Below are 25,068 nucleotides of genomic sequence, written 5' to 3'. Positions count from 1 at the left end.
GAGCAGCATCAGTAAAATGCTGCTGAATTATACAGCCTTTACGACTCACGCTATAAAGCAGCCGTTTAAGGGGAGCATCGCCATTTAAAGCAAAGACATAGTGTTGCTGTTTAAAGCCTTTATTGTCCATAAAACAGACTCACATTGATTGTCAGGGAAGGACCCTTCACTATAGGTTGAGCATAAGACCTTAAAATGAATGTGAAACAGGTGTGTATTCTTATAGGGATGTTTCAGGTACATGATGTGGATGCTAAACATGATAATTCCTCTGTATATTCCTCAAATATATTTCTTTAATGATATGTTGTTTGTTTGTGTGTGTGTGTGTGTATATATATATATATATTACATAAATTACCTAAATGCACATCCATACACAAGGCATCTCTCTCTCTCTCTCTCTCTCTCTCTCTCTCTCTCTCTATAAATATATATATATAGGCTAGTTGCTTATATGTGAATATGCATAATTTCACACCAAAATGAAAAGAATTAAGTCATTTTATTTTGTTACAGAAAATAATGATTATGATTTTTTTCAAGGTGACATTTTCATTAAATTCAGAAAATGAATGCATTATTGTAATGCAGAAAAACCATTATATATTATTAAAGTAATTTAAAGTATATTATTAATATCTCATGTATTAGTTGTACTGCCTTTATATTCATAATTAAAAAGACCATTTTACTTTATCACTACTGAGAAGTAATGATAATCTATTGAGAATCATAGTTGAGAATATGGCAATTACAACAAAACTCATTATGGTAAGGAGAATTTAAAAGGATAATGTGCGTAATTGTTATTAATATAATGTCACAAAGCACATTTTTTTTTAGTTTTTTGCTATATATAGGCTATATATATATATATATAATTTCTTATTTTTTGTGCATGGTTTTAGTTTCATTCACCCATGTGTGTGTGTGCAGGTATTTGTTTGATGAATTGGTGGCTGTTGTTTCTTACTCTCTGTAAAGCTGTTTAAGAATCCAGTCACATTCTAGACCGGCAGTAAAAGAGCCCTCTCCCCCTCCTCTCTCTCTCTCTCTCTCTCTCTCTCTCTCTCTCTCTCTCTCTCTCTCTCTCTCCTCCCCTTCATCGTTTTCTCCTTCCCTGTAGCTCTTTCACACTCCTTTCTCTGTGTGCCCCCCTTTACCTCCCCCACCTCGCTCTCTCTCTCTTTCTCTTTCTCTCCGTGCAGCTGATAAACCCGCTCACTGCGTTTCCAGGTCTGCCACCCTCACATCAGCTAGACACTGATCTCTGCCAAGCTGTCAATCAAACACGGTACAGACGACTGATACGCAGGTGAGAGACAGACAGCGAGAGAGAGAAAGGAGGAGAAGGAGGAGGAGGAGGGAAGGGTTGCTAAGGTCTCTCTTGATTCCTCACCGTCTCTATGATACACTTTCTCTCCGTTTTATGACTCTCGCCCCTTCATCTTTCTCCTCGTTTCTTGTTTGCGTCTTTTGGGTTTTGTTTAGTTTCGTCTGCCAGTATAAACACACCTGCCTCGTCCTCGCAGGTTTGACACGCCGGTGATTGACAGCCGCACTGAGGTGCGTTCAGTCAGCGCGAGGGTCTGAGAAAGAGAACGAGAGAGCGCACTGACAAACAGTATGGCGTTTTAAATGTCATTCTTCATATCTGTCCACTTCTGAGTGTGTGTTCAACCCGTATCACACTGCTGCAGCCTCAACGCACACACATACGGCGGCCGGAGACCAAAGCAAATCTACTTATTGTGAGCTTCTTTGTATTATTTCTTTTCGTGCTTGACACACAGAAAGTGAATAATCTGGTGCAAGCGATGCGATAGCGACCGAACAAAAGAGAGATTCATTCAGCAAAATGCCAGTCATCATTTTCAGCAGAATATATCACGGTGATATAACATGCTGGGCATACCACATAAAACCATACTATTTGTCATTTATTAATTTTGGGACATAGCATAGGCCTACACTTTAAAAACCGTAAATTGTGCTTCTTTCTTTAGAGGTTCTCAACCTTTTTTTTTTTTTCTTTTTTTTTTTTTTGTGGTCATCTGAACCTTAAAGGAACACGCCGACTTTTTGGGACTTTAGCTTATTCACCGTATCGCCCAAAGTTAGATAGGGCCAGACATACCTTTTTCATCTCCGTGCAAACTCTGTCTGACGCACCCACCGCTAGCCTAGCTTAGCTCATACACTAGAGGTAAACGGCTCCAGCTAGCATACTGCTCCCAATTAAGTGACAAAATAACACTAACATTTTCCTATTTACATGTGGTGATTTGTATAGTCACAGCGTGTACAAATAACAAGGTCACATGAGACACAGCCATCTTCTAACATATACATACTGGGAACTATATTCTCAGAAGGCGAAGCACTGCTACTTCTGCGGAGTGATTTACTCCAACTCTGAGCGAACTCTCTGCTCCTCGACACCACAGGGCTTCTCAGGTGCTGCAAGCAAATCACTCCGCCCAAGTAGCAGTGCTTCATCCTTTGGCAAAATAAATTAAAGTCAGCATGAAATGGAAAGAATGCTTTTATGTGATTTTATTGTGACATATATCCGAGTCAAACAGCTTCTTAAACTATACAAAATGTTTGGTTGGATGTTGGATAGATGTCGTTTGCTAATAGAGTTCTGTGATGACTTATTTTTGTAGGCTAACCCAGAAGTTAGCATCACCTAATATGATATTTGCTTTTGGATTATAGCAGAAAATAAGGTCTGTGACCAAAAGAAGTGTATGATTATACATTTCATGATGATAATCTTAACAAATGAACACAACTTCAATGAATTTTTAAACCTAAATACAATCGCCTTCTATAAAGAAACTACACTACGGTCGCCTGACTTCAGTGTCACCATCACTAGCTTTTGACAACTCTTTCAGTCTTTGTTTAAAAACATTTTCCCTGAATGTTCGAGTTATAGTTGTTTGCAAGAGTGTGATAGGCTATGAAAGCCAACTAGTGAGTAGATGAGTTTACCTGTTCGGCTGGTGATGTTTAATGTCCCAGACACCCCCTGCAGTCCCATTTAGACACTTCAAGACAAGTAAAAGCTTTAAAAAAGGGGACGAGTTTCTGAAGTATTTTATTTTGTAGAATAAAACGTGAAAATATCTTGACCTTATTTCAGGTATAGGCTATTTAACCATAAACCCATTCTAAAAAACGCTCTCACTGCATCCGAATATGCTTACTTCCATATAGTAGGTGAAAACCAAATGTGAGCCGAGTAGTATGTCCAAATCCATAGTAGGCTATTTATAAAACAGTACGTGAAAAGTACCTGGATGACCTACTACCTCCGGCGAGATTCTGAAGTGCATTTGATTGACACTTTACTGTCCCATAAGTCCATGGGAGAGGATTTGTGAATGGAGGTGAAGTGACACAACTGATGACGCAGGTCACATGATAATGACAATATTGCAGATGTAGTACGTCCAAATTTCATTCACATTCATACTATATAGAACATGTTTTTTAATAGTCGCAAAGTAAGTTTCAAACCAAATGTAGTACCTACTAGGCTATATGCGATTTCGGACACAGCAATTGACTTCGGGACGATGGAACCAGAAATATTGATTCTGGGTTTTGGCCTACAAAATGACATCATCCCTGCAGCACATTACTGCGATCTCATGTAAGGGGGAAGTTGCTTGATGGGATAGATCTTTGCCAGGGAAACTGTTTGAAAACAGGTGCCAATTCAATATTCACCCTTAATAATATTCAAGATTAGTGATCTTGAACAACCTAGATGGATAGTATGCATATTGGGATGCAAGGATTATTTTTGCGATTCTGTTTGTTGTGTTTGGTACAGAAAATACTTGTCACCTTTAGTTTAGATTTCTACAAAACATTTTCTACAGTGAATTTTGTTCCCAAAATACAGCATGACAAAAGAAAGAGTCAGAAGCAATTACAATTCGCATTATTGTAACATAAAAAATATGATGATAGCGAAAAAGCGTGTGACTGTTGATGTTGTACTGGCGGCTGAATAACTGATCAGTTGGAGACATAAGAGCCACCATCATCTACATCTGAACAGCTGGAAGTTGGCAGGCTGAACGTTCACGGGGTCACGTTCAGTACAGCAATAGCATGACATTCAAATTGCACATAAAGCATAATTGCAACCCAAACTGGTGAGGTGTCTCACCATGGCAGGGGCCAAAGAACTTCACCACACTAAATTCAGCTTTATTCAACCATCCATTATGTAATTACACTCACGCATACACACAGACACAAAGACTTGAGCAAATGATCATCTAATTGCAGCGGAGCGGTTAACTGTATGTGTTGCTGTCCTTGTTGATTAGATTCTGTTTCAGTCTTTGCATCTGAATGTGATGTGTGAGGTGTTCGTGTGTTAGCGCATTAGCGAGGTGTCGGAACGAGGGGCCCATCAGCTCGTTAATGAGCAGAAACGCTAATCGTGTTTCACACTGACACAAACGCAATTAAAACATCTGTACCGCGGCGACCTGATCTTGCACGTCTTTCTCTCCTTTCCCTTAATGCTAATGTTTTGCAAACAGAGAGCGAGAAATTGCCAAGTGCAGTTGACTGTTATTATGACACCTGTCAATCATATTGGCTTTAAAGTCTTAATTCAGAGCAGTGATATCTCACTTTTCATAAATGACAAGAAGATAATAGCCAGTATGAAAGCTGCTGCCATGATGCTAAAGTGTTTAGAGTGATTGTTAGCACTTTGCTAAGTAGGAACATTCTAGTTGTTTGCTAGGTGGCTCCTTGTGAAAAAGAAGTAGTCATAGCATACTTAAACAAGTCACATACACAATATATACACATACACACAGATACACACACACACAGTGTATTTACAAACTTTTATGTTAGATGCGATTAATCGATTTTACAGCACTATTTAAAATGTACTTCAAAGTAAAACTTTAAATTTTTTAAGTGTGTTAAGAAACATTGTCATGAAAGTGTTCCCTCTTTAATATTAATTTCATTAATATTATACGATACAAGTGCACATTCAATACAATTAAGTGCACTTCTTTTTCACAATGGGTCTCTATGACATTCTATTATGACATAAATCTCTAAGGTATCTATTTTTCCTATGTGTCAAAGTCGGATTGTCTAGAAAAGTTACACGTCTCTCTTCAAAACGCCACTTTTTGGGATAGTGGTTTGTTTAAATCCCTAACTCTAAATATAAGCAATAGTAGTGATGATTGTGTTGCATGAAAATAATAAGCATAATCAATGCATTAGGATACAACTATTGATATGCATTTGTGGTCAAACACACTCAGCATGCAGAAAAGGCCCTTTAACAACCCAAAGAAAGGCACATGTCTCTGCAGGGGAGTGGGGTTTCTCATTTATTATGACAAATTAAAACCATGGTTTAGATTATGATATTCTAAAGCTCAGAGATCTGTTAGAAAAACCCACCCGCGCTGCCTCGCTCTCTCCGTCCCACCCACAGCCCTCCCTCATCCTCTCTAAAATGATGCATGGATGGTCGGCCCGGTGTTGTCCTTGTGATGGATTAGAGCACTTTGGGGAAAATTTCAGTTCACGACCACCCTTGAAGAGAAGCTTAAGTAAAACTCTCTTTAATATTGTAATGGAGAACAGAGAGAGAGAGAGAGAGAGAGAGGCTCCCAAAATGAAACCCCTTTAGATTATCTAATGTAGGCTATATGATATGAATCCCATGTAACTTTGAGAGGAGGATAAGGTATGATTGACGCTCATATTTGCTGTTTTCTTGGCAGATTCACTGTATCCAGGAAAGAGTTGCAGATTAGGTCCGTCACAGTGTGGATTTCAGGTGATTTCTGTGGACAACGAGAACTAATTATCATACTGAAGAGATATCAGACCACCTGCTGGTGTTTAATACACTTGGATGGCCTATAACCGACACATAGACCCTGATATTATCAAACCACTTCCTAACCAGCGGCAATAAACAGGCCAGATGTCCATTATACATCAGTGCTCTTTAAAATATAAATAGACAAAATAGCCTAATGTCCAGTTAAGGTATCACACATTGTAGACATTTGAATAGTGTAGAATGAAATGACAAACAGAACGATTTTAAACCCACAACCATTGGCTCCAATATGATAATGAGATTGAAATTATATGATAATTGTATGGTAATCTGGCAAGGTTATTCAGAAGGGGAGGGGAGGTTTCTGACGGAGCAACCGTCAAAATGTCACACGTTATTAACATTAAAAATACTAACTGAAATACACATATTGAAGGATAACACTGGATGAGACGGCTTCTATAACTCATAATTAGAAACTCAAATAATGCAAGCTAATAAACGGTTACATTGTGATGATACAGTTGATAGAATTGTACAGTGATAGCCTACTTACAGACAGGATCAAAATAAAAAGCATTAAATAACAAACATGCCAAGACTGGCATAAACTGGCAAATATACAGGACATAATAAGACTTCACTGTCGAGGAATAATAAATATCGAGTTCTTCACAGTTTTGGGAGACGAGGGCTGGAAAATGTATGTGCAGTGCTGCTCTCTAGTGGTGAGTATTAGTAATAGCGTCGACATCTACTTCCACTTTCCACAAGTTTTTTTCCCCCACAGAAGTTTTTTATTATATTTTTTTACACCAATTAGGCCTACGACTGTCTCTCAACATCGTTTCCACCACAACAATGACCTCTAATCGTACACATCAATACGTTGATGATGATACCATATGAGTAGCGTTTTTCCTATACTTCGCAGCTTTTAAAAAGTTTTTTAAGTATAGGTAGCCTACTTTCCAGGGAAAAGTGTCAGCTGGAGATGAAATATAAGAGACGTGATGTTCAGGGTAAATGTCCCTTATTTTTACTGTATTTTTTTTTTTTTCAATTATGCAAAAAGATTTAACATATCATTAAGCTGTGATAAATAAAGAGAAAACCCTGTTAACTGATCTTCCTCCTTCCTTTAAATCCTTGCTGACCTGTTCTTATATCAATTTAAATAGGCTATGCATTCTAAAAAAATTAAAAATGGATTGTTCAAATGAAGTGGTAAAATTAAAAAAGCAAGTAGCAGGTTTCAAACATAAGCTATATGCTTATATTGTGACATTGTGTCTTTGGTTGGAGTGACTCTGCAGCTCTACGGTGACGGTCAGTAGACGCGATTACAGACTTGAGGTCATTTGTGTGTGCGTGTGTTTGTTTATTATATCAAATCAATTGCTGTTCTTCAGAGTAAGAAATATTTCTATGCAACCATCAAACTAACATTTACCAGTAGCATTTAGCAATTTTGGTAATCAATCAATCCATCCATCCATCCATCCATCCATCCATCCATCCATCCATCCATCCATCCATCCATCCATCCATCCATCCATCCATCCATCCATCCATCCATCCATCCATCCATCCATCCATCCATCCATCCATCCATCCATCCATCCATCCATCCATCCATCCATCCATCCATCCATCCATCCATCCATCCATCCATCCATCCATCCATCCATCCATCCATCCATCGCCCTTCTTGTTCTTTCTGACAGTTTTACCGTTTCCAGGTTGATTCAATCTCTGATGATTGAAGCGGTGGAGGCCATCAACAACTCCTCCATGTTGAAAAATCTCACATTTGGCTACAGGATCTAGACACCTGCTCTGATGTGACCACTTCAACACTCTGATGTCTTCAAGGACAAAAGTTCTGGTGGCAATTCAGACTGTAATGGGAGAGTACCATTCAGAGGTTTCCATCACAGTGGTGCGGTTTCTCACTATAGGGGTTATGCCACAGGTATGTTTTGTTTAATTGTTTCAGAATGCCATATTTTAAAACTTTTTTCAACAATGTTCTTATTATGATTACAGATCAGTTATGGTTCAACAGCTGGGGTTTTGAGCAATAAAACCTGTTTTCCGGTATTCAAGAGGACAGTGCTGGAAGATGACCACCAGGCTCAACCAATCGCCTAAATTCTGCGCTACGACAACTGGACCTAGATTGACATAGTAACCACAGACGGAGATTTTGGATGCTACGCCATGGACCATCTTGAGGCGCACGCCAAAATCCAGAAAATTATTGTGTCGTACCGTGTCATGCTACCTGATTTTCTTGACGATGAAAACTTAGATTCAAAACTCAATGAAACTTTCAAACAAATCAAGAGCACCCCAAGAGTTAATGTCATTGTGTCCTTTGCCAAACCTCACCACATGTTTTCTTTGTTTGAGAAACTCACTCCCAACGCATCTGGATGTTTCTGGATCGCTGGTGATAGTTGGGCTAAGTCAGTCGAAGTGCTAAACAACCGTTCCCTGAATGAGGTTGGATTCTTGGAATAACCCTTTTTTCAGGATACTACTCTCATTTCATAAAGTACCAGAATAATCTACAGTAGATCTAAACCCTGATTCACATCCAAACAACACCATCCTGCCGCACTTACTAAGAGGAGAGTTAAATAAAAGCCCAGAAGAAATAAGGGTAAGCCTGATGAAAGCTATATACCTTTATTCAGTGCAGTATAGGGCTGGCTGTGAAGTCTGTCGCTAATTAAAGACATCTGTTCCTGAAAAACCTGCTGTGGAGGCTTTGATATCCAACGCTCTGAAGTAGCCTAAGTAATGACCTCTGTTATTCTCTTTAAAATCAAATAACAAATATTCAAAAGCATATATATTGTCATATTTTCCAGCTAAATGATGCCTTGGCAAAAACTATAGGTTTAATGAGATGCATCAATCTGGAGAATTGGATACCGGCTATGAGGTCAACATTTGGGAAGAGGCAAATTGGGATTCCTCAGAAAGATGTGGTAACACAGTGACTGAAGATTGTGAAGCCCTGCATGATCAACAATAACAGCATGTGTTTCCTGAATGACGGATACAGAAATTGGGTGAAAAAACATCACAGTAAGTGTCTGATACCAGATTTGATCTTGATCGAGAATTTCATTTAGTGTATTCCTATCATATGGTAACTCTCTGCTTCTGGCAGAACATTAAATAAAATGCAACCACTTTTGTTTGCAACTGTGCTTTATTGCTCTTTTTGAAATATTTCTAGGCAAAAACAGGGTTGACAAGTCTGTGGTTTTCCTGTGGAATTGGGAAACTTTTTTACTGTTGCCGCAGGTTGATTCCCTCCACATATTGATACATTTTGTATAAATTATATTGTACTGAAATGCTATATTCTAAATGATAAGACTGCAAGTTTTGGGATAACTATGATAATGGTTTTCATTTTGCATAACAGTGACTGGATATATAATTTATGTATGGGGAAAGGGATATTTTGTGTTTGTGGTCATTGCGCTCGCTACTTATGGGCTATTTTTCATTGGTCATTGCTAGTTTTGTTGCACAGACCTGGCAAAAAGCACACTGTTTAAGCAAAAGCAGAGACAATATTATTCCACAAACACCATTAATTTATGGGGAAACATTTATTGAAGAGAAATCAATGGGTGCAGTAAGAGCTATTTACACATGACAGAACAATGATACAATGTTCCTTTTATGGCTCATTTCCATTCACTGGTAAAACTGGTCTATCTGTTGCAATTTGACCATTGTTTAAATAAAAGTTACTCTACACTAGAATAATCTCCAGTCTGAGTTGTAAGTGTAATGTAGGCCTAGGCCTACAGCAAAGAAATAAGATTAATGCTCCACACTCTATTTAGTGTGTTTACAGTATATCTAACCAAGCGAAACATCTAAATGAGAGTGTGTGTATGTGTAGACTTTGACTGTTCATTTGCCACTCATGCCAGTTTCTTGACTACGCTGATTAGAAGCAGTATTCCTCAGCTGTCAGGCTGACTGAAAACAATCAAAGCCTCCATAGCCCCAATCACCACAGCTCTCTCCCCGAGCGCCGCCGACGCAATCAGCCGCTGATTAGGGAACCTGTCGCCCTTCTCCAGCCTGCAGCGGGGGTTAATTCCTGCGTCAGATGGTGTCGCAGAGGGCCACGCAGAGGGGAATGAGAACGTGAGCTGGATGATATTGGACAGATATAGTCGACCTGTCAATCACTTGGGATTCACTGTAAAGGCTCAAAGACTCTCTTCATCTCCCTCCCCCCCTCCCCCACTCCCCCACTCCCCCACAGGGCTGGGATAATCTATTTAAGCCAAATGTGTGGATGCACCAATTAAATCAGACACTGTTTGGAAATTTTTGCCTATTTTCAACACCTGAAAGCAATCTGATAACATGGTTGGATAAATAATGCATTTACCTTGCATTGCACATAGCATTTTGCATATTTTATTTCACTACTAATACTATTTTTCATTGCTACTTTTACATATATTTATAGTATGGACATGTCGTTTCTACCATCTAGCCTATCGGTTTTAGATTTTTTAAATTAAAATTTTGTTCTATTTTATTTAGTCTCTCTGGAGCTGAAAGAAAAAACACTTCATTGCCAGCAATTGCTGCTGAATGCTGTTTTGTTTAGAAAAATAAACTTTGACTGATTTCACTAAATTTTCAATTTGATCAATTGACTTAATTATCATCATATTAGAGAATGCCTTGGCATAGTTATTATGCTTGTGAATAGATAAAATACTATTATTTTACTTATGATTTATTTGGTTTAATTTTCTTAATATCTTAATTTTTAAAAAAACATTTATTTACCCTATTTCTTAATGCAATCTTTCTCTGCACTGCGGGACTTTTATGATCTGCTTTTTATTAATATTTCATTAAATAATTTATTAATTTCTCAAGGTGATTGTGAATTGTATCCTATACAATGACAATTAATACACATTAAAAAAAATTAACAGTGCGCTTTTGTACCAGTGTTGTAATGGGACACTGGGCGGAGATTAGTGTGTCTGCGCATGTGCGGAAATGAGTCATTGTAAAGTTTCGTTTAGTTTAATCTCAGCTCAGTTGACAACCCGACTGTTTTTGGACAACCCAGAAGCTGAAAAATTCAACCGAGGTATGTTTTTGTTTCATAACATGTTTTATTTACCAAAGTGGAGAAAGAGCCACTAAAGCTTTCGGTTAATGAAGGTAAGTTTGTCCAGCCGTTATACAGAAGCGTCTTGACGTCACTCACAGCATGTCGATGTTTGAGTTTAGTGGCACGTTTTTGTTTGTTTTGGTGTGTGTTTATAATAAGGTGTTATTATAAGGTGATACATGCTAACATGAATCTAAGTACATTTAGTTTAGTTGCTAGTTAGTAAAGCTACCCGTTTTTGGCTTTAACCAGCGTCTAGTTCTGACAGTTCTGACATCAGCTGTCAGTTTGGCAACGGTAAGTTTCCACATCATAAAGAAGTTGTTTTCAGTTATGCAAAGTGTTGCTAAACTATGGCATAACACTAATAGGCCTACACTATTCCCCCGGTTTCACAGACAAGCCTAGTACCAAGAGTAAAATGCATGTTTGAGCGGTCTTAACTAAACTGACATAATCTTAAAATATGTCCGTGCCATTGTTTTGTCTCAAGATGCACATTGTCTTTTTCTAAGGCATGTCTAAAAACAAACTATTGAAATGTCCTAATTGAATTTAGGCTTAATCCTGGCTTAATCGAAGCCATTTCTGTGAAATCAGACCTATGAGAAGTTAATGTAACTGATCTTTAGAGAAGTAGAAAGTAAGAAGTAGAATCATGCATCCTTACATTAGGTGAAATTATGTTTCTAAAATTAAATCCCTGCTGAAATATGTTTTGCTTTCACATCTGTGGGATTTCAAAGTTGACTCCGACACATTGCAAACCAAGGAATTTCTCACTTCTGTCTTAGTTATTTCACACATACTATTGGAGTGTGACTTGTTACTGTAAAGTGTTCAGAAGGGAGCTACACTATAGCTACACTATATTTTTTTATTCAGTAATTTTGTCTTGTTTTCCAGTACCAATATATAAACATTCTTAAATCAAGATACACTCTTATTTTGATTAAAACAAAACACAAATTGAATTCAAAGGGAAAAACAAGATTTTTCTTACTTCACTGACAGATATTTTTCCTATTTTTTAAGCATAAACTCAATTAATTTTGACTTAATATCTTAACTCTAATTTCATTGTCTTGATTTAATAATTTTTTATGTTTTATGTAACACAATCTGTTTTGTTAATCTGTTTTTTTTTTTCCAGAGCCACTTCAGAGTGAGTAAAACTCTTATGCATGAGCACCGGACAGTGAAAACGCAGAGCAGTATGTAATGAGATATGATTATATTCCTTGATTTAAACATGAGTCACCTGACTAAGTGAAAAAAATCTAAAAGCAGAAGAGGATCTGTAGGAGGCCCACAGTCACAGGGTGGAGTGAAAAAGGGGTTAGATTATGACTTAGGCTATTTGTGCGGCTAGTGGTTATATATTATGATCCTGTCTTAAATAACACATTCTTGAAGCATATAATGGCATTACATTGAATCATTGTGATATCAAACGACAACATAAGGTTCAAAGTCAAACGTTTATCATCAATACAATCACCAGTAATAATCCATTATTTACTGCACTTTTCAGCATTATCATGTTCACAAAGCCCTCCAAACCTTTTCTGTGTAAATGGAACATAGTCATGTGATCTAGACCAAGGGGTTTTCAAATCTCAGGACAGTTTTGAAAACCCCTGATCCAGACCATTGTGTAATTCTGTTTTGTTTGCAATAAAGTTATAAAGGACTCCCTCTAGAGTTTGAACTGAAATGCATGTGACATTTCACGTCCTTGCACTGATTTGGCATTCACAACACTGAATGGAATCTCATGTGGCGGTACCAGTGATGGTATGACTGAGAATGAGATCGAGAATGCTGTGATCTATTCATAAAGTAATGGTATAGTTGGTATACTGTATATTCATTTTTAAAACTTTGTTTCTTACACCAGCTTACCTTCAAAATAGTGTTTGAAACCAACCTGTAACGAACCACACTAGATAAAGTAATCTTCTCAATGCTCCTAGAAGAAAAAGCTCCTATTGTTCTGCTTTTTAATTTTGCTGCCATACTGACTGGAATAGTTTACAGAAATGACAGAAAATGTATGCATATATTAGTTTAATCTTTTTATAAAATTGGTCATTAGTGCTTTGAACAACCGCTGCAATTGTTTTAGATAGCTTTCCTATCTAAAACTATTTTTTTTACTAAAACTTTTTTTTTACAAAAAAAAATGTGTCTGAATGTAATGTATGTACAGCAGTGGCCAAAAGTCATGTCCGGACTTGGAAAATTGACATCAACATTTATTTAAATATGAATAAAAATGAGTTAAAAGATTTGTAATCCTATTACGTAGTTGTGTTAGGAGTCAATTGTTTTATTTGTAATAACGCAACGAAACTGCGGACATAATGTTTGGCCAGGCTGTCATAAAAAAAAATTATGAACGCATGCAAAAACGAGAAAGACGCTCAAAGTTCAAAGCAAAGGGAGATATTTTCTTTTAAAGAAATTGCTTTTTAAGGACTACAAGTCTACAACAAAAGGCTGGTAGGGAGTACGCGACATTCCTCCCGGGTTCGTGACATCACCAACCCTAAAATTTACATGAACCGGAACACGATTTTATAGATTACCAAAACAGAATATGCTAATCCATGACTAGAAGATAACTACACATAAGCTACATAAATTCATCAACTAACCATTCAGAGATGTTGTCTACATGTTGTCACTTCTTCTTGAGTCTCTTCATCATTGTCTGACTCTAGTTTGAACATAAAAGGCGAAAAGGTTTTGACATTTTCAGTGCATGTCTATGTGAGGTAAAAGGACGTAAGCTGTTGAAGCTCCGCGTCTGAAGCAGCAGCTCCTTTGCATTTAAAGGGACAGACACAAAAACTGCGTTTTTGCTTACCTTCAAAAAGTGACAACTTTAACATGCTATTAACATGTAAATAAGAAACTGACTTGTCTGTATAAGTGAAGGTGAACAAACAAACGATAGTCACCTGGGATGTTGATGGCATATGTGCCACTGAAACAGATCTTTTCAGAGACAGCAAAAAAGCTGTTTGTGTGCCCTGAAAAGAAATCCTTGTATAATTTGAATCTGTTTCTCCTCCAGATGGCCTCCACGTGGTGGGGGCAGCTCTCCGTGCCTGTGAATAATGGCACTCCCCGAGTGGATAACAGTAGCTGTTTCAGTGCCACGCAGAGCACTGTGCTGAAGGGGGTGAATTTCGGAGGTGTGCCCATCGTTCTGCTGCTCGATTTTATAGTCTTCCTGGTAAGTTATGGAGTTAGTTGGGATTCAATTGACTTGCGCTGTTAGCGCCATCCAATTACATCTGCACCAACCAATCAAACCACATGACGCTGTGTATCATCTTGCAGGTGCTGCTATTGGCCTTCACTTTGATCAGAAGGAGACTCTGGGATTATGGGAGACTCGCTCTTGTTACAGAGACTGATGGGTATGTGACATGAAGGCAGTACTAGTTGCGACGGAAACATACAGTGCCATACTGTTACTATAGGGAACATAGTGTCTACAAATGTATTGTAAAATGAAGCTTTAAACTAGCCAATATTAGTATTTAAAAAAATTATTATAAAACCATTGTTGCCGTTTCAGAGACTACAGTAAGCGACATTACCGTAGAATGACATCATCCATATCCATTGAGGAGCCTGACTACGAGAAGGTGAGTTTAGAACACATCATCCTCATTATGACATCATTCATGACATCATCAACATCTTCCTCATTTCCTGTAGGGTTGCTGCTCTTGGGTCACCTTTATCATCAATATGGAGTAAGTGTTGTTATGTTTATACCCGGAAAGCTTTTGCCTGTTGATATTGTCACTTATTCCTGATTTAAATAGGGAAGTGCACATGTGTCTTGATGAAATAAACAGAGAAGTGAAACTGATCTGTGTCTGTGTCTGTGTGTGTGTGTGTGTACAGTGAGACTACAGTCCAGGAGAGATGTGGGGTGGATGCAGTACATTATCTGTCATTTCAGAAGCACTTGGTCACCCTGCTCTTGCTCATCTGTGTGCTGTCTGTGTCCGTCATCCTACCAGTCAACCTGTCCGGGGACCTGCTGGGTAGCTCGCTCATGCAATTACAAAAAAATTCAATATGGTCTCAAGAATGCTTCATACAGTAGCTTGACTATAAACCCTACTGCTGCCTCCCTGTTCACTGTCTAGAGAGGTTCTCAGCTACTCTTTAAGGCAGGGATTTGACTAATAACAGAGACGCTGGATTAGAAAAATGAATTGGAGAAATAGGGCGACTGTAGTCCAAAATAAGTTTTTGACATTTTTATATAAAAATTTCTATATTTATAAATTGAATTAATATAATAATATGATTTATATATTTATTTAATATATTTTTTAAAATTATAATATAATGTAATAATTTGTGGTACTATTATTATTGATAGGACTTATGAAAATGCTCATAGACAAGCTTGAAAAATTAATTTCATTAAGCATGCTTTGGTTTGTGATACTGCATTGTAAAATTTTATTACCGATTTGAAATATGAAATGTAATCATGGACAGTTTTCTAGATTTTTTTCTTTCTTTATTCAAGATGAAAGGGCATTCATTTTTATATATTTTTAATATAGTATAATATAATGGTTGCAAAAATCTAATATTAGTCTTCAAAAATTATAAAATACTTGTTTTTTTTTTGCTGAAAGCTGAATTAAGACCATTTTCTTGGATTGGATTGAATTGTTCTTTATTTTTGGACAACATTTTCTTTTAATGTGGCGTAATTTTGCTGCATTCTGTTTGGAACAGGCACTGTGTTTATGACGCCTAAATATGTTGGATTTTTTGGCCCCTTACCAGGTTTTGGAGGGTGGTAGTGGTTTATAATGTCACATAATGTCATCATATGAAATATTTTCAAATTCCTTTTCTTAGTCATGTGTTTCAGTCTCTGCTGAAGGCAAAAAGACTGACTTATAACTGTGTTCCAGGCAATGATCCATACAGTTTCGGGAGAACCACCATAGGGAATCTTAAGCAGGGGTATGTACCGTATGTGTCTATGCACATATGACTGCAGGCATTTGTGTGTGTCTATTTGAACTGTATTTTATATGATGTCTTCGCAGTGATAAGCTGCTTTGGCTGCACACTGTATTTGCAGTTCTATATCTCATGATCACGGTGGCCCTGCTGAGGCGCCACACCTCTCAAATGAAGGGAACCAAGAGAGAGATAGTAAGCCATACTGACATTTCTCTCTCTCTCACACACATACATGCTGGTTAGTGTTATTCTAACCCTGGTTTATTTTTCCATAGGCCAGAAACACCCTGTTTGTGAGGTCTGTACCCACTGCAGCCAGTCATGAGAGTATAAAAACTCACTTTATGTAAGTGGGATGACTTTTCCAATCTCTTTATTTTTAGCCATTCATCCAGACATCTTTTACATCCCATCTCCACGCAGTTTGTTCCATTCAGTGTGTAAGGCATGATCTCAGCTTACATAATGTGGGTGGCTCAGTTGGATCTCAAAGGCAGCTACTGACCAAAGTTATTGGTCAGCATTTGTTCAATAACAGTAATTGATTAACATTACAGATATGGATTATACTTAATAATAACGATATAATTTTGGCAGCAAATGGAATGTTCATTTGAGTGACCGATTGGTTCAAACAATGGCTTGAGTCGGGCCAGTAGTACCTGTTTGTCTTGAGCAAAGGTAGACAGGGGATGTGTTTGAGAAAATTATCATAATTTTTGCAATTCTGCTTGGTGCCACTGATGCGGAAATCACTCAGTTAACTTTTAAGGTATTAACATGTCTTGATGTATATTTGTTTTCAGGGAGGCATACCCTACCTGTCAAGTGACTGAAGTTAACTTGTGTTATGATGTTGCCCAACTGATTGACCTGGACAGAAACAGGTGAGAATGACAATTTGACCCAATATTATTAGTAGTTGTCCAAATATCTTATAGAACATACTCTCACAGACGATAGTGTTATTTTAGTATCATTGAGAAACGCTAATTTGAAATGACCATTAACTGGTTAATAACATTATTTTATTGTTCTGTTTAATATTTTAATTTGGCAGTCACCCAATCATGAATTCAAATGATGCATTTTGTTCATGCATTATGTTTTCAACATCTTACAGGTTACAAAGTTGATTGTGTGGGTGCTCAGTTTTTCATGTTGTTTAATACATTTGGCAAAAATCTTGTTTATATAAAAGATGAAGTCATAGCCATGATTAGATGGCAAATACCAGACTCACCTCTCAGTTCCTCAAATACATAAAACATTAGCCATTGCAAACATTGTGAAGAAACAGTTTCAAAGAACCAGTTCTTTATTTACCCTTCCACTGCAAACAAGCAGAGACTGTCACGAAATTGTGCAGCACTTCATTCACAATTGAGGCAGATGGAGCTATACTGTATGAGGTTTTTCTAACGATCTGCCGGAGTTACGAGGTTTGGTCACAAGCTCTAGTATAAAGTTCTATTCAAGGTCTGGTATAAAGTATTGACAAAAAAAAGTTACCATTTTCGGAACTGTAATGTTACAGAAGAAACGCAGAACAGAAACATTAAAATAATGATTCTGCTCTGAGTTTTTATTTTTAAGCCCTGATTGCGGCTGCTGTTGATTTATTGTGCTGCTGCAGAGCAAGTACAGAGACTTGCTACTGCCAATACATACATGACGACACGCTGCTGTGAGCATCTACTGCTGCTGCACAAATAGCATACATGAAATTACCTATAGCAGATCTACACTGGTGGAGCTGGGGGAGGTGAAGGGTTTCAGAGGAACTACAGCAAACACTGACCAACTATTTAAATGTTGAGCAGCAAGCTCATTGTCTGCAGATGAAACGGGAACCAATCAGCTTGTGCCATGTAGTAAATTTTATAACTGTTAGAAGATTGCGTAAGGATCCATCAGCCTGCTCCATTTAGAGTTACATGACAGAACTTGGTATTTATTTTAGTACATCAAGTTAAACTAAATGAAAATTGGCATCGCTTCTTTTGCTTCTAGCTTTTTATTTAATTTTATTTCAATTAACAATTTTTTTTAAATGGTTTTAATTTTAGTCGAATGTAACAACCCTGGTATGATCATTAATATTTTTTGAGTTCTAGCATTAACTGTTTTGTTCGTGTATTTTTTTTTTATTGTAATATTTTGTAACAGAAAACGGGCAGAAAACAACCTGCAGCATTACCGTAAGATACTCGATCGCCAGGGACAACGTGAGGTCATCAACCCGCGCCCATGCAGCCACCTGTGCTGCTGCTGCCACTGTGAGGGGTGTGAAAAGGTGAGTACAACCATCATTAGCAGTGGCCTTGTTTTGACTTTTCAAGGTTTTGGCATCTAAATAATGTGTGTGTTTGTGTGTAGGTTGATGCTATAGATTTCTACAGCTCACAAGAAGCTGCTCTGCTTGAGGAGGAAGATAAACTAAGGCAGAGTAGGCTGTATCCTCTGGGCATGGCATTTGTCACCCTCCAAAATGAGTACATGGCCGCTTAGTAAGTGATCCACACTCAGACTCAACTGCCCATTTAAGGAAACTATGCATAATAATTATGCTGGCTTATAAGATCGTTTTACATTGTTTTTACCAGAATATAAGGCTGAATAAATTGCCATTATCTCTGTGAAAATAATCACAAAATCGTGGATTGAGTCAAAGAAATCTTGTTTATTGATATAATTTTAGACAGAATGTCAGTATTTTCTAATGTATTTTCCGGTATAATTTCAGCTCACTTGGGTTTTAAATGTATGTCCTTTGTCTTTCCTCACAGTATTCTGAAAGATTTCAATGCTCTTGAGTGTGGAGGTGGGGCAAGTGGTGTGGCCGGAGAAGAAATGGGTTGGGGAATCAAGTGTGGGTGTGGCCGAGAGCCTCAGCCGTCCTCTAAGAGTGCAGAGCTGAGGGTGCACAAATGGAAAGTGTATTACGCTCCTCACCCTCATAATATTTACTGGTATGTCTTATTATGCCTTTTTTGGAGCAAAATCTTTCATATTACAACCTGCTTGTTATAGACTATCTAATATCAATTAACAATTCTGCTTATAATCTCACCTTCTGTCTCTTTAAGGGAGAATTTGTCATTACGTGGGTGGAGATGGTGGCTACGCTGTGTGCTGCTGAATATTGCACTCTTCCTCCTCCTCTTCTTCCTCACAACACCCTCCATCATCATCAGCACCATGGACAAGTTTAATGTCACCAAGCCCATTCACTATCTGAACGTATGTGTCTGAACACAGCACTTATAATGATGTGTGGACATGGATGGAGTTCAGTGGTGTGAAGACTGTTTGTTGTTTTTGTAGAGTGCCATTATCAGCCAGTTCTTCCCCACTCTTCTACTGTGGACCTTCTCTGCCCTGTTGCCCACTATAGTGTATTACTCTACACTGGGAGAATCCCACTGGACCAGGTAGACATCAACACAGAAACACACACTCAATCTCAAACAAGTTCACTCAATAATGTGTGTCTGTCTGTGTGTGTAGGTCTAGTGAGAATATGAGTATGATGTACAAGCTCTACACATTTCTGATCTTCATGGTGTTGATTTTGCCGTCACTGGGCCTCACCAGGTAAGAGCTCTTTAAATCTTTCTCCACATTTCTATACACACTTTTACTGTAAACTAAACTAGGTTGAGGGTTAGGGCTGCATGATTAATTAATTTTGAAATGTCTCACTGCGATTATCAGTTATTTAATGCGATTTAATTAAAGGGGCTATATGTAAGAAATGGACATTTTAAAAACGAGACATCCCTGACTTCCTAGGTTGTCTAATGCAAGCCTGTAGACTGATTTTTATGTGAAAGACTCACTGGGAAAATGTATGTGACATTTGCGTGCGCTCCCAAGAGCCTCTCTTCTGTTCAATGACACATAGAATGAATGCTTATACAATGATCATGATAATGAGCTGTACTATATGTTCTAAGGAAGAATGCAAAGAATTTAGTTAGTTCGTTCTAAGCAAAGAATGAAAAAGAACTTCACCGTGAGTATATCGGGGCATTGAATCATGCTCAGTCACTTGCGTTATGTGTGCATGAGTGTGAGCACGAGCAATACGTTGTTGGCTGCAGTTCACTTAATGGCCACCTGTGCCGCTAATGATAAGGGTTTCTGAATTCTGCATATAGCCCCTTTAAATAAGCATACGAACCTCATTTTTCAGAGTGAAGCGCAGCACTGTGTTCATTTACACATGAGCAGCTCATGTTTCAGTGTTTTCAAATTACTATTATTATTTATTATTGTTATTTTTTAATATTATTATTATTAGTAGTAGTAATATTAGGATTTTTAGTTTACCTTAATAATTTTTTTTTTACTATAGTAATTACCAATTTTGTTTAATATTTTTAGTATTATTATTATAATTACAATCATATTGACACAAAATAATATTTTTGCCAAATTAGCCCTACAAGCACAGCAAACCTGGAGCTTTAATTAAATATGGCATTTTAAATCACAGTTTTTATCAGAAAATTCGCAATGAGATTTTCTTCCCCAAATCATGCAGATCTGTTGTGGATCACAGTCTAACTTAACGGTTTCATTGTTAACCTTGTCCTAAAAAAAAATGCAACCACCTATGATCAATGGGCTAAATTTGAAAACCATAAATTAATTCTTGATTGGTGTATAGTGGGTCTTTAAATGTTCCCAAAGTGAGCTTGTATTTTTGCATGTGCTCTCTTTCCACTCAGTCTGGACGTGTTTTTCCGCTGGTTGTTTGATAAGGAGTCTGAGGGGAAGCTGAGGTTTGAGTGAGTATACTTATGATTTTATTCGCTCAAATCAGAATGATTTATTCGCTTTGTGACATGCACCTAAAAAACGATGGCTTGACTTCCTGGCTCCACTCTTTGTTTGTCTCAGGTGTGTGTTTTTACCTGATCAGGGGGCGTTCTTTGTAAATTACGTGATCACAGCGGCTCTGGTGGGCACAGGCATGGAGCTGCTGCGGTTGCCAGGGTTACTGCTCTACATCGTGCGTCTGGCACTCGCACATTCGGCTGCTGAGAGGAAATATGTTAAACAGGTTGACTTTCGATCTTTCAAAAATGATTTGGAATTTTTTCTATCTATATATTTTAGTATTAGTTGTTTACTTGAAGTACCCTGATATCTTTTCAAAATATAATGTTACAAAATCTTTGTGTGTTGAATATTTCATTATTTTTATTTTCATTATTTATTCATTTATTGATTATTATACTTTATTATACTTGAGTATTGACATTTACTAATAAGCTGTATAGGAATTAGGTTGAAAATAAGCCGGATTATCCCTTGAAACTGATTTGAATAGAATTAACAGGAATGTGTTTCTGATCCACTTGTAATCTTGTCTCTCTGTAGAATCAGGCGTACGAGTTTCAGTACGGCGCGATGTACGGATGGACTCTGTGTGTGTTCACGGTCATCATGGCGTACAGCATCACCTGTCCTGTCATTGTCCCCTTCGGTCTGATTTCTTTCCTCAAGGGCTTGTACACATTATTGGTGTGTGTAACATTACATTAACATACAGACAATGTTTGCAGGTCTGCTGTACTTGTTGCTGAAACACCTGGTGGACAAACACAACCTGTACTTCGCTTACCTGCCCGCCCGCCTTGACCGGCAAGTTCACCTGGGAGCTGTCAATCAAGCGTTGGCTGCACCAATCATATGCCTGATGTGGCTTTATTTTTTCTCTGTGCTCAGGACAGGTAACGTCCACTAATTGGCTGATTAAATCAGTGTTTCTCAGGCGTTTTGTTTATTGTATTATTTTGTTTGATTCATATAGTGTGTGTATAAATACAGTATGTTGACTATGTCCTCACAGGCTTCATGGCGGTCACGTCACTGTTCACACTAGTGGTTCTGTGCGTCACCATCTGTATCTGTATAAGCTACACTTGCTTTGGACACTTCAAATACCTCAGTCCCCACAACTACAACGTAAGCTGCTTTGTTCTGTATCAGAGTTTTGTCCAACTTTATAATGCCACTATTGTTATAATTGTTATAGTTTTACCATAATTGAATAGTTATGATTTAACCACCCCCATTTAAACCATAATCATTTAAACCAATTTAAACCACTTACACACACACATTTCTCCTCTTCTCTGTTTCCAAATCCAGATTTCTTATAAACCTGGCATTGTATGCTATAAATATTGTTGGCTCTGTAATGTATTGCCTATGATCCTCTACTGTAAGTCGCTTTGGATAAAAACATCTGCAAAATGCAAATATGTAATTGTGTATGTCTGTGATTCAGATTAAGGAGGAAGATGAAGACGCTGGATCTTCATGCTCATCTGCATCGGCAAGTTTCAAATTTTTACATTAAACATTATAACACATTTTGTTTTCAATTGATAGATTTCATAATTACTAAAATCTCTCCATCTTTCTTAATCTACGTAGGCGTATCTTCCTAAAGTTCTGAACCCAGACGCATCGTCCGAGTCTTCTGATGATTGTAGCACTCGGCAATCCTACGGCACGACAGACACAAGCCCGCCCTTCCTCAGCACTGAAGAAGACTGTCCAGACTCTGATATCTAACAACAATTATCAGTCTACATGTAGACTGATCCAACTGTCCTTTGGAGGAAAAGGTTCTTGCCATATTGGCGGTTGGAGGTCAGTGTGGAGAAGGAGGGGATATAGTTTTGATCACTGTCAAGGTTTTTTTTTTTTCTTTTTTTTTTTTTATACACACTGAGAGACATGAGGAACATTTAATCATAGACTGCCATATAACAAATGCAAAAGAGCTTTTTGGGAATCATTTCTTCTCACCAAAGAAAAAACTCTTTTCTAAATTGCCATTCAAACACGCTGTCCATACATTTCTTCATTACAAAAGCAGCTTCGCCAATGAGCACTTGCCAAGGAGTACAAATATAACTTGAGCATATCAAAGCGCACATAAACACTTGAATCATGGCACTTGTGCCTTGTTGGAAACAACTTAACACAATTTATAACTGTAATTTGTGTGAGTGTGTGTGTGTGTGTGTGCGTGAGAGAGAGAGAGCGAGAGAGAGAGAGAGAGCACGCTTACATATTGAATGTCATTCTTAATGTTTTCTGTTTAAAGCAAAGTTTTATATACATATGTTAATATATTGATATATTGACATATCTTGAGCTCATGGCTCAGTGGCCTTTCATTAGTCATTCTATAATTTAGGGTACATTTCACATCAGCAAACAAGTGTAAAAACAATATGCTTTCTCAATAAATAAGCTATTGGTTTTTAGTTTATATATTTTTATCAGTGTAATGAATCTGCTAGTTGCAAAGCTTAGTCATTAAACACCATTTTGATATTACAAAAAAAATATGTTTTCCCTGGTGAGTTTGTCAACTACGATACCTTGTATGGCCAACCAAATGTTATTTTCTTGATCAGGTTAACCTAACATTTTAATATTCATTTGAAATAAAATCATAAAAATATTGGAAATTATAACAGTGTAATCAACATAGTTGACGGCAATTAATATACTCCTTGACAATAGGTCATTGGAGATAATATATATATATAAAAAAAATTAAGAGGATATTTACCATAATGTGTTCAAAATATCTACAGCAGAAGAAAATGACATCACATGATGCTGGTCACATGGTTTTGGGATAAATAATTTTTTTTTGTTTTCAGGGGGTGTTTAGATAGTAACATAGTTGACAGAATTTTTGCAGACATTAATAAAATGAATATATTTTCTTATTTGAAAGATAATTAAATTAAACTCAATCTATTTTTCTAAGGTATTTAGATTGTAGAAATACATTTAAACTCAATCTATTTTTCTAAGATATTTAGATTGTAGAAATAAATTTAATTTGGATGATCTTGACTTTAACATTTTTTTTCTCCATTATTTTGAACTCGAGACCCAGTTCAAAATGTGGACATTGCAAAAACTGTCATTTAAGGGATACAAAGGCAATTTCAAGCTAACTGGAAAACTGGATGCATAAAATATTGGATTATAGAGATTATAGTGTGCATTCTCTTAATGGACAAAATATGAAATGTCTGAAGAAAATGGTTAGGAAAAAATATATTTATCATCAGTGAAATGTACCCTAAATTATAGAATGACCCATTTTTGTGTGTGTTCTTGTGTATATATGGTTTATGAGGACACAAATGTGTATAAAGACATGGATATTTCAACGTAAACATGGTTTATGGTTTACTTCCTGGGACCCTGTAAAATTGTGTCTAAAAGAATGAATAGAATGTATTTGGCTGAAAAGTGGCTTTTTAAAGGCTTCATCACTAGGTGGCACTGTTGGTTTCTGATTGTTCTTGGTCTTCTCAGAGCAGTGGCATAATGTCAAGTACTAGAGAAAAACAATTATGCAAAGATTGAATTTACAGTAAGGCACTTAGAATAAAGCAAACAGAGCAATGCATAAACCTTAAAATACACACTGCTTTGAAAGTATAGCCTCAATACTTAAGCATTCATGAGACTAGCGTGATAATATCGCTTGATATGTAAAGTTCAACTTAAGTGTCCTGATCACATAATGCCTGTAAACCCGGTAACTTTTGCATGATATCCGCAAGAATACCAGGAATGGACTGTTTACATGGAGCAAATTCTAGTCGCAGGAATTGCAGTTAACTAGAAATTAATCTACCTAGAAAAGTGTTCCTATGTCAAAGGACTATTTAGAAAACATTGATCAAATCAGAAACGAAGCTTTGCTAAAAAAAAGAAAAAAAAAGGGTTACATTTCTCCTTTTAACTGTAATGCAATGGGAAGATATTATGTATATGAAGAGAAACTGTTGATATAGTTCCTGTGCATGTGTCTTAGTTCTGTATTAATTATATGATTGTAACAGAAACCGAATTGCAGTGTCTGATCATTTTAACGGCTCAACATTTGTACACTGAGTCTCATAGTCTTAAGCTTTAGATTTTCCTGGAAATGGATGAATGAACGCTC

The 25,068-nt window shown here is 37.2% G+C and overlaps 1 protein-coding gene and 1 pseudogene across 2 annotated transcripts; both read left to right on the top strand.

Annotated features, from left to right (window-relative positions):
• The first annotated feature begins 228 nt into the window (after positions 1–228).
• LOC309496470 (G-protein coupled receptor family C group 6 member A-like) lies at positions 229–12,264 on the top strand (annotated as a pseudogene). The gene is made up of 6 exons: positions 229–237; positions 1,212–1,318; positions 5,796–5,851; positions 7,320–7,835; positions 7,910–8,528; positions 12,196–12,264. The product of its transcript is annotated as a G-protein coupled receptor family C group 6 member A-like (transcript).
• On the top strand, positions 10,884–24,967 carry tmem63a (transmembrane protein 63A). The gene is made up of 24 exons (XM_082166881.1): positions 10,884–11,018; positions 12,196–12,256; positions 14,125–14,286; positions 14,394–14,473; positions 14,635–14,704; positions 14,778–14,815; positions 14,970–15,112; positions 16,007–16,058; positions 16,145–16,253; positions 16,337–16,407; positions 16,868–16,948; positions 18,231–18,357; positions 18,441–18,571; positions 18,851–19,033; positions 19,151–19,304; positions 19,389–19,495; positions 19,572–19,658; positions 20,798–20,857; positions 20,970–21,132; positions 21,453–21,558; positions 21,638–21,805; positions 21,925–22,040; positions 22,366–22,413; positions 22,515–24,967. The coding sequence occupies exons 3-24, from the start codon at positions 14,125–14,127 to the stop codon at positions 22,653–22,655; spliced, it is 2,397 nt and encodes a 798-aa protein (XP_082023007.1). The 5' UTR covers positions 10,884–11,018; positions 12,196–12,256; the 3' UTR covers positions 22,656–24,967.
• The last annotated feature ends 101 nt before the right edge of the window (positions 24,968–25,068 follow it).

This window comes from Leuciscus leuciscus, assembly GCF_965113295.1.
Source record: "Leuciscus leuciscus genome assembly, chromosome: 4".
NCBI lineage: Eukaryota > Metazoa > Chordata > Actinopteri > Cypriniformes > Leuciscidae > Leuciscus > Leuciscus leuciscus.
Note: the sequence above shows the minus strand (reverse complement) of the source record. Positions and strands in the feature narration are given on the sequence as shown.